Source organism: Dufourea novaeangliae, unplaced genomic scaffold (assembly GCF_001272555.1).
Source record: "Dufourea novaeangliae isolate 0120121106 unplaced genomic scaffold, ASM127255v1 scaffold2, whole genome shotgun sequence".
NCBI classification, from domain to species: Eukaryota; Metazoa; Arthropoda; class Insecta; order Hymenoptera; family Halictidae; genus Dufourea; species Dufourea novaeangliae.
In genome coordinates, this window is record NW_015373882.1 from 1511706 (window position 1) to 1522634 (window position 10929).

At 37.0% G+C, this 10929-nt stretch overlaps 1 protein-coding gene and 1 non-coding gene across 2 annotated transcripts; one reads left to right on the top strand and one right to left on the bottom strand.

Annotated features, from left to right (window-relative positions):
• Window positions 1-2245: 2245 nt before the first annotated feature.
• On the bottom strand, window positions 2246-2318 carry Trnar-acg. The gene has a single exon. It is a non-coding gene; the product is annotated as a tRNA-Arg (tRNA).
• A 6239-nt stretch (window positions 2319-8557) lies between these two features.
• LOC107186693 (innexin inx2-like) lies at window positions 8558-10728 on the top strand. The gene is made up of 2 exons (XM_015574661.1): window positions 8558-8649; window positions 9624-10728. The coding sequence occupies exons 1-2, from the start codon at window positions 8558-8560 to the stop codon at window positions 10693-10695; spliced, it is 1164 nt and encodes a 387-aa protein (XP_015430147.1). The 3' UTR covers window positions 10696-10728.
• Window positions 10729-10929: the final 201 nt, after the last annotated feature.

Consider the following 10929-nt stretch of genomic DNA (forward strand, 5'->3'; position numbering starts at 1 on the left):
TTTTAACTTTTTCGTATTTGTACAATTACGTTTTTTTGAACTGAAATAAACAAACGTCTTTAACTCTTTGAATCCGGGCGACGTATATACATTTGCATATACGTTCTATACATATATTTTGGCCGAAATTCCCCGGATTCAAAGGGTTAATGAAATAATTGAAACTTTCAAATATGAATAAACATAAACTAATATGGTATTAATTAAATTAATAAATATAAATTAGCAATAGAAAAATAATTTTTATTAGTATTTCATCAAAATATTTCTTTAATAGAGGAACCTGTGTTTTAATTGATAATCCACGTTAACATTTACTTTATTTAATTAACAATATTATTGTAAAATTGAATAAATTCTGTTGGGATAAGACCTTTAGATACCATTGCTGATAAATCTTTTCTATTTTAAAGATAGTCCAATTTTAGAATGTATATAAACAGACCTTGTGAAAAAGTAATTTCTGTTACCACATTAGGTATCTTACTGAGTTTAGAATAAAATGACAAATTCATCGTGTCTGATGAAAGTTTTGTCTTTTATTGTATTTTACAGAGTCCTGTACGCTATAAATGCATAACAATCTTGCGGGTTGTTAATTAGTATGTCACAGAGTACAGCTGTCGAGCCATCCGTAATCAGTTCTGCGATGGGACAGAATATATTCTCGTCGAACGGGGCTCAACTCGTGAACAAGACAAAGAGTTTTTTTTCTGTTCGTTCTCTCTTGGAACCTCGAGAGTGGTCGCGTGCGCGCCCGTCCAGATATTTTCGTTGGACGAAATATCCCCGCTGTCGAACCTGTTTCCTCCTACCTGTTCAGTCTTGCTTTCGAACGGTGTGTACGATCCCTAAAACTATGCATACCCGTGCCACGAATGTATATATTTCTCACGGGAAACGTGAGTAAGCGGCGATGTTAGTCAGCGAGTCCGCTTTACAATAGCTCGACGGACTTGGAAATGCCACGTGCGATACTAAACGTGCATTTGATCGTGGCCAGAGTTGAAGATTATTTAAATTGATCTTGATCTAAATAATCGTATAAATTAGAAAAATTATTTTTTACTAAATTATTCTTAACTACGATTTGTTAATTATTGCTTATTACTTTTTGTTACTTATTATTTATCGGTGGTTAAACAAGCATCTCGTATCTATTATAAAATATTTAGAAACATTCATTCGACAGCAATTGTTGGATGTACAGCGAATAAAAGAAAATAATGCTTTTTGCTGCATTCTGAATGAAAAATAAATTTCTATTTACGGATAAGCAATTATACACATATTATGTAAGGAATTATTGAGAGCAATTTCGTTAAAATAAAAGATTTCGTTATTATATGCAAGTATAATCTTATTTTGATTTGTTATGAGTTTTAGATTATTTGAATAAAGTTTTGCTCAGCACTGGTACGAACAGGTCAGATTCAAACGCAAACGAATAAGTCTTTTTACATTGGGTCTATCTTTAACTAATCCACTGTTTAAAATATACTGTCTAGTAATATAATGAAAATCAATGTTAATTCGAATAAATGAATATCCATTAATTTGGTACTCCTTAAATTATCCATTTGAGTGCGGAGTACTCACAAAACTAAGTGATTTCTGTTAACGATAATTGATCTGCGATGGCGATTATCGCCGAAAATTATGATTAATGCACAGTGTGCTGTTCTCCGAATTGCTTACGCAACGCATAACCAGGTCTGTATTTCGAGTTTTTGTTACATTAAATTATACAAGTGGGATTTAAATTATCTAATTTTATTCCTAATTTAAATTTATATTAAACATTAAATTATATCATTTGTTTTCAATTCGTCATGTACGTGAACTGTTAAAATGAAGAGTATAGATAAAGATGAAATTTCGTTTTCGGTGGAAAATAACCTCGAACAATAGACGAGGGTTAATCGTTTTGCACCGCATTGTTATGATGAAAAATAATTGGCTATTTAAATATTTTCGAATATTTGACTGCTTCTTTTCTCTAGTTTTATAGTTTGTTTTACTGTATGTTAGAGACAGTGATTTCAGTAGTTCTTAAGTTGAAATAAGGTTCAGCTAAAGTCTATTCGATCAATCGCAGGGACGTAAAGACGTCGCGGCAGCAAACATTTTCAACGACCTAATAACAATTATCTGGTACGAAATATTGTCGATTGTCACGGCTTGAATGATTCAGACGCAAAAGGTTCGTCCAAACGCTCAAAAAACTTGAGAAAAAAATTACTCACGATCCTGCCAGGATTCGAACCTGGAATCTTCTGATCCGTAGTCAGACGCGTTATCCGTTGCGCCACAGGACCGACTTTTAACTAACAGCTTACGTTTTTCTATGAAATTAAAGCACTATTCGATGCATTCGCGACTGCAATTGCAGGTCTGTATATGATTATTCAGTCTATGCAATTATAGGCGTACGTGATTGCGTTACAACTAAAGACAATAAAAACTTTAGTAACATGCAATGAAATTCTCAGTCTGTTTAGAAGTTGGCAGAACCGTTGACCACTTTATCTGCTAGATCAGTGTAATAGTTCTTTTAATTTTCGGGGCATGGGCCGCTAAAGCCAGTGACTGGGTCAATCGTGGCCCGTAACAAGATCTCACAAATACGTATACATATTGCAACCTTACTACAAAAATGGCAGAACTCAAAAACATCAACTCAAAACATCAGTCTCAAATCACAATCTTACTCGGAACAGTAAAAGTGACATCACTGCTCTCTGCCAGCCAACTCGAGAAGCTATAAGGTTATAGCTTTGACGATTGGTGGAACATTGTTTCGGCAACTTTCTCCTACAATTAGTGTTCCTTTATTAGAGTTCCTCGTTACAAGTAGCAGGCAATTGTTTTGCTACATTTTGGGTTTTCAGAGTGTAAACACCCCTTAAAGGTTAATGTATTTTTCCTATTTTCCTATACAAGGTCTTTCAGCTAATTTGATCACCATGAATAATGACTTAACGGTACACTTTATAAAAATTTTCAGATGTGAAACTTAAATGGCATCAAGGGGCACATCTTATAAGGTACGTGTTTTTTTTGTGGGTTAAGGCATTTCAGAAATTTGAAATTCACCTTGATTTTTGTAACGGAATGACTTATTTTTTGTACCATAGATCGATAGAGTATCAAATTCTGAGTATAAATGTGTTGATCTTCATACGTCCTAAACCTAATAGTTAACGAGATATTTACAAAATAATCACTGTATTAAAATTTTCATAAACTCTACCGTTAAGTCATTATTCGGGGTAATCGAGTTAGCTGAGACACCCTGTATCTTGAAAACTGTAGTAGATATAAAAAATAGTTAGAATAAAAATTCAATAGCCTTTCATGCTCTATAAAACTGTGCAATGAAAAGGGTAAAAATTTGTTTATTTATTTATTGAAACAAGAAATTTTAAACTATTTCATTGCATAATTTTATAGAACATAAAAAGCCGTTAAATTTTCATATTAAGTATTTTTTATTATGTAATATCATCTTTATTAATACAGATGATAAGGATAAGCACATATTTTATAAAATTTTATGAGCGAATTCCTGAAGCTGTATATGCTAATACCAAAAATTCTAGCCAAGTACAGTAAGAGTTCGCAGGATCACTTATGCGGTTTATAGGGTCTGAATTAGCCATTGATGATTTATAATGATGTGGGAGAAAAGTCTGTGTGAATCTGAACGGTCTCGTGGGGGCATAAAGATTTACCAATTCAAGGAGTTGGGTACAATGAATAAGGTTACGTGTAGGTATTACAGTGTTTACGATGTGCAAGAAAAGAGGAAAATACGCAATAACCGTTAAGGGTGTTTTAAAATTGAAAAACCAAAAAGTAATAACAAAACAGAATTGCCTGATACTTCTATTAAGGTCCCCTACAAACCTGCAAAGTTTAAAAAGTAATCGAAATTTTCGGGTAACCGAAGTTCTTTTCTCAACCATAGAAACGACAGAGGTTTAAAATTTCCACAGAGTAAGAAAATCTTTTGCGTAACGAAATGGAATCAGTATAATTCAACATTTTTCCGCAATGTCCATTTCTCTGAACTCTTCAAATTTTGTGGGCCTTGATCAAATTCATTTCATTCAACATTTTATTATAAATATTATTATTTAACTTGAAATAAGAAGATTTGTCACTTATACATATGCAGCTATGAGGTGACATGACTCACATGACAGTCAATCTGCTAACAAGAGAAATTTATAAAAATTCTGTATTTTATTTTATATTGTATTGTATGTATATTCGTATGAATGAGAGGGTTAATCTTTACACAAGTAAATGATAATATTTATTGTTTGTCAATCGTTGAACAAACATTCTGTGATTATCCTATCGTATTATTCATAAAAAAGGTTCATGAGCACCCTTCATAAAAGCAAATATTCGTTTGACAGTTATTCAATAATTAAAAAATCCTAACCATTTCGAAGAATAGCAATATAATGTTAAAAATAATTATTATAAATATATAATGTTAAAATAAAATAAAATTATTGCTTCGCATTGCATTATATTTGCCAACTAGATTTGACATTTTCTATAATTGGATATCCCCACGGTCAGTTTTTTAGAATTGAAAAAAAGTAATACGAATTTTAGACAAAATTCGAAATTAGTTGTGTTTTACAGATTAGTGCATACACAAATGCATAAAATCCGCTGTGTAATCATGCCTGCTTTGATGAAGTAATTGTTATCAAGCTATTAAACACTGAGAGATTAAATATAATTCGGCACAAGATTAGTGCTTTATACAATATACATATGTAATCTGATGTAATAATATGCAACAATGACTCGTGGCGATTCAACATGAACGTATTGATTTCGTCGAACATTTACGCGCACTTCCGCGTCGCGTGCCAGAAATTCCTTCTGCGGAGAATGACAGCAAGCAGTAAATTAATTTTTACTTAAATGATTATTTAAATGAAACTTTATTTCTTGTTTGGAAATTCAAATAAAAGGAAGCAACATTAATCAAAATTGTAATTTGTTATTTCAAAAATCAAAATCAATCTAAAAATCATTTATTAAAAGTAAACACAAATGTTCGCGTAAACACCGCTCTGATAAATAATGAGAACTTCATTAATGAATTTTACAAATTATTATTTTTAATGAATAATCACTAGTTTACAGTCATTTGGTGGTCGAGACTCCACTATGAAATTCTTATGTAAGGTGGTCCCCTAAACACAAAAATCGACATGAGACAAAATCCTAAGGATACGTTTTTGAGATATCGCCCGATGAATATTTTGATACTTTTTTAAAAAAACGAATCTCGCTAACGCCTTGGCAACTATAATGCCCAAGCCTTTCAACCAAATGCCCGCTTTTGGAACATTGTGGAAGGATTCATACGTCTTGTATAGCCACGAGTAAATTTATCTACCCACATCAGTGACACCTAAAGTTTGGCACTAGTGGTCCACGGTTTCAAATATTTTAATCCTACGGCCGTATTGGAGCTACAATTCCCGTTGAAAAATGTGATAAAAAAAATATTTTCTATTATTAAATGTCTTTTGGAATACTTAAACTAAAAATATAAAAAACCAAAAATTAATTTCTTTAGACCATTGGGACGGAAAAACGATTGCGGCCCGTCCCGAATGTGCTAAGTAAAAAAAAACTAGCTGTTACGCATAACTAAAACTTTCTATTTATTTGTTATTTATTATACGTGAATCAAATAAAAATGATGCCCAATGTTGTATTGTCGTATCGCAGATTGGGGCACGATTCAGCGGAATTAATGCACGGATGGCTTTAAATAGGATTGCAACGTTGAATAAGTTTCTATCGATAATGCACGTGCTGAGAGACGGTCTCGGATAACGGGAGTTCGTTTGTGATACGTCCACCGGTGGCAGATGTGTGCCGAAACGAGTAATAATACTTGCTCCTGTAATCGAACACTCGCGAGCGGATCGCGTGTCCAAAATTCTTGGAACCCGATGTAAGTGCCGTCTTAGTGTTTTCTAGACTAGAAGATCTAGTATACAGGCCCAAGGTTTCGGTGGTCGCGAAATTGAAGAAATAAAGTTCGACAAGGTGGTAGCAATTATTTATCACCGATGATTGCTGTTCACCGCAATATCAATCTGGAACGGGTGTTGCATTACATATGCGAAACGATATACGGAGCTTGGCATTTGTAATATGAAACACGTGGCCGGCACGTTATCGTGCCCCGTTTTCGAGCTGACTTTTCTCAATCGCGTTTCATCTGATTCTCCATCTGTTTCTGGCCCTTCTTCCGACTGGAATGAAAATCTTCGGGCTGCTTTCATCTTTTTAACAAGGACGACATTGCTTTAATACGTTCACTTCCCCCTTTAATTATGTATATACATTGGCATTACTAGAATTTTTATCTGGGGGGGGGGGGTGGCAGGTCGCCTGACTTTCGCCCATAACACTCCCCATCAGGCACTTGTATGTATTTTATACCATGTACGTGGGATACAAAAAATAAAGTTACACATTTTAAAATAATTATTTACATATTTATTTAACATTAAAACTAACAATAACAAGATATATACATAATTAAAAAAAAATTGCAGATTGATTTAACAGCAAGAGTAAGTATATTATGTACAGATACCTATAGTTAAAATTTATATAAGCTGCAATTTGTTACAGGATTATTTGTTGCAGTAGAATGTTAAAATTAAACAGCTTATTTCTAACATAATTTTATTTAATACTTCAACGTAATGTATATGTAATGATGGTAGTGTATTTTTTGTATTTAGTTGCGTTGCGTATTGCATTTCGGTCCAAGTATTTATTTCTTATAACATAAGGTGTTACTAACTGACGAATATTTTTTTACATGTTTCAATAATTTTTGGACAGGGGGGCAGTCCGCATTCTGGCGGGGGGGGGGGCAATCAGCTAATCTAGCCCCCCTGGTCCCTACCTAGTTACGCCAATGTCTATACAGGGTGTTCCGTTTGTCGGATAAAGTTCTGAAAGTTCTCGGGTGGCTGATCAGCACAAAAACCATTTTGAATATCAACGAATTACTTTTGTCACGCTTACTTTTTAAGAAAATATTACTAATACTGAAGTGCCACCTGAGACATTCGGAACTAAAGCCTTATCTTGGATTCCTTAATATCTTCGTTACTTTTACTGATACGAAAAATTGTGCCAGGACAAAGTTGTTTAGTTCAAAAGACGAATATTGTGATTCATGAGATTTTCCTTTCAAGGTCATTTTGCTGAGTTTTTTAGATCATGGATATTTTTGTGTATTAACATCTGCTTTGTATAATACAACATTATAGTGCCAATAAAGACGAATTCAGCGGCTTACATCACTAGGACTGTTAAATAACCCCGAATGATAAAAATCACACTAGTGTAAAGAAGGTCAGGATTTTCTTCATTTGTTGTTTTCTATACCAAATTCTTTATTCTACAACAAATGTTCAATGATTTTCATTAGCTTCAAAACATTCTCGAAAAATATGCATTTCAGATTTCAACTTAACTTGAAGAAACTTTTGACGTTGCTGTTTCTGTTTGTGAAACATTAAATTAGCGTGATTTTTATCATTCACGATCATTTGAAGATTGTGTTGTAAGCCGTTGAATTCGTCTTTATTTGCACTACAATGTTGTATTATATAAAGCAGATGTTAATACACAAAAAATATGCATGATCTTGAAAACTCAGAAAAATAACATTGGGAGATTTCCTATCGATTTTCCTATCGGTAAAAGTAACGAAGATATTAAGGAATTCAAGATAAACGAAGCATCCTGTATGTACATATGTATATTCAGGTATGCACTTTCATTTCTCTTCAGAAATGATAAAACAGAGTTTTGTTGGAACATTAATAATTCAAAAAATTTTCGGCCAGTTAAAATTACAATTCTAAAATTTGTAAATACATTTTAAATCGGAAAGCCCACAATTGTGGTAGTATACGTTAACGTTCTTTGAATTAAATTGGGATAAGTAAAAGTCGAATCGAAGAAATCTATTAACCTATCTCTAGATTTTAAATATTCATATCAAATTAATTTACAAATTTTTAAACAATATAATTAAAAACTGAATTTTTGTTCTGTTTGTTTAAGAATTAAATAAGTGTCCTTTTTAATTAAAAGTAGGCAAGATTTTATAGTGACAAAATTATAATGTCAACTTCAAACGACCACCACTTCATGAAAAAGAAATATTATGAAAATTGACTACGATAGAGTAAATGTTCTCAAATAAGTACCTTCAAGAATTGATCTTATTTCCGTTTTTAACTATGTCTGTATTCATTCTGAATAACAAATACATTTGGTACCGCTAAACCTAATAATCTCGGAAGACACGTATCACACAAATGACTGTCTCATCGTTATTTCTCAATACTTCGTGAAATAATCATTGTGAAATTGAAATTTTGTTAGTTAAAAAATTATAACTTACATTACAAATTACAACGTTCAATAGAACGTAAAAAGTCTCCTCGACGACCACTCACTCAAGCTTGTTCGTACACCAATGATTGACGAAAACGAATCCCGCAAGCCCATTTATCATAGATTAAACAAAGCAAGACGACGAACTGTCCGATCAGATTTACCGGTGAAGGAGTGAACTATAGTTCTGAAAAGTCGTTGTCCCATCGCAGCTGCAATGATCGTTCAAGCGGGTTCGTACGAGAAGCTGAAATTGAAAAGCATGAGCACTTAAACGTGTGCGACAAAGTATCATAAATATTCGGAGAAAGTAAGAAGAGAATCTCGGAAACGTTAAAAATTAGCGCAGTTAACCCGATACGTATGTCTGACGTCTCATTTACCAAAAATCGTGCAACATTCATCCGAGGATCGTGGATCTCTTACTGGAGGTACGCATGCGTACCGAAAGGGGGGATCCTAAGCCGATAAGAACCGAGTGGTGTCGAGCCCGCACGAACCTGGGCCGAGTTCCTGCGATCCGGTGCCGGTTCGGCGGTTGAGCGACGAAAAGTGGGGTTAGGTCTAGTAGTGGGACCGAGAGAGACGAGTTTTCTCAGGCACGGTAAGTGGGGATAGATCTCAGTGTGCAGCTGGAAGCGAATGTATAGTTCTTCGTTCCTCGAGCAGGCTGTGTGTACGAGCGGCTGAAGCGAGACGAAGGATACCGAAGCAGTAGGGAGAGAGAACGGACGAGCGTCACCGGTACGCGATAGAGCGAGAAAGGACAGTGAAAAGGGAAGAGTGGCTCGTAGAACGGCATGCCCTCGTGTGCTCGCTCGTGTCGTACAATCTGAACGCAGCCATTACGACAGAATCGGTGACGCTTTGCTACGGGTAGAGCCGTGCTTCACGCGCGCAGTGATCGCGGAACGATCGGAACGGGACGCACGTGTTTACGCCGGAATTTCAAAGAGGATTTCGGTGAACGAAGGAAGACGTATCTGTGAGAAAAAAAAGGGGGAAAAAACCTAGCCGAACGGATTCTCGTGAGGCTGTTTGTTTTCGTGCGTGTGTACGAAGAGGCCGAGAGACGCCTCTTGACGCGCGGTGTCAAGTCGCGCGGACATTCATCGATTACCCTCGGTTCCGTTCGATCTATCGACTAGTTACGATTTCGGCTCGGTGAAGGGACTGCTGAAGCTCGACGCGGTGTGCATCGACAACAATGTGTTCCGGCTGCACTACAAAGCCACCGTGATCATATTAATCGCCTTTTCATTACTAGTCACCTCCAGACAGTACATCGGCGACCCCATAGACTGTATTGTCGATGAGATACCGCTTCACGTGATGGACACGTATTGTTGGATTTATTCGACGTTCACGATCCCGGACCGGACCGGTGTCGTCGGCAAGGACCTGGTGCAGCCCGGTGTGGCGGCCCACGTTGAGGGCGAGGACGAGGTCAAGTACCATAAATACTATCAGTGGGTGTGCTTCACCCTCTTCTTCCAGGCGATATTGTTCTATGTGCCACGTTACTTGTGGAAGACCTGGGAGGGAGGAAGGATCAAGATGCTGGTGTTGGACCTGAACTGTCCGGTGATGAGCGAGGAATGCAAGACTGAACGAAGAAAGTTGTTGGTCGACTATTTCACGACGAACATGCACACGCAGAATTTCTACGCGTTCCGGTTCTTTCTCTGCGAGGTACTGAACTTCGTCAACGTGGTCGGCCAGATATATTTCATGGATTTCTTTCTGGACGGTGAGTTCACGACATACGGATCGGACGTGGTGAAGTTCACGGAAATGGAGCCGGAGGAGAGGATCGACCCAATGTCCCGTGTGTTCCCGAAGGTGACCAAGTGCACCTTCCACAAATATGGTGCGTCCGGTACCGTGCAGAAATTCGACGGGCTGTGCGTGCTCCCGTTAAACATTGTCAACGAGAAGATCTACGTGTTCCTCTGGTTCTGGTTCATCATACTGTCCATACTGAGCGGGCTGACTCTGGCTTACCGTGCCGCGGTCGTCGCCGGCCCGAAGCTTCGTCTGGTGCTGTTGCGGGCCCGTTCGCGGCTCTCGCTTCAGGAGCACGTCGAGACGATCGCCGAGAAGTGCCAGATCGGCGACTGGTTCGTTCTTTATCAGCTGGGGAAGAACATAGACCCGTTGGTGTATCAGCAGCTCGTCTTGGACCTCGCCACGAAGCTGCAGGGCAAAGAGTCCGTCTAGCCAACCGATTCGTCGCTTCTCATTCCGCTTGTTTACTCCGATCATCTACCTTCTTCCGGGTAACACGTTTGCTGCGGATCCACGCCGTTCGGCGTTTCCAATGACAAAAGTGCGCGGGGGGTGGCGCCGTTTGGCGTTGTGAACCTGTTTTGTACGTATCGTCTGTTTGTATCTGGCCTGCGGACTTTTATGCAGACATAGCGAACACTAGGACAGGGTAAAACTTTCAAGGAT

What these genes read in the sequence shown, in the direction of transcription:
- LOC107186693 (XM_015574661.1), top strand. Translation starts at nt 8,558, where the DNA reads ATGATTGACGAAAACGAATCCCGCAAGCCCATTTATCATAGATTAAAC. An exon ending in TCAGATTTACCGGTGAAGGA is followed by an intron (nt 8,650 to 9,623) that starts GTGAACTATAGT and finishes TCTATCGACTAG; the next exon opens with TTACGATTTCGGCTCGGTGA.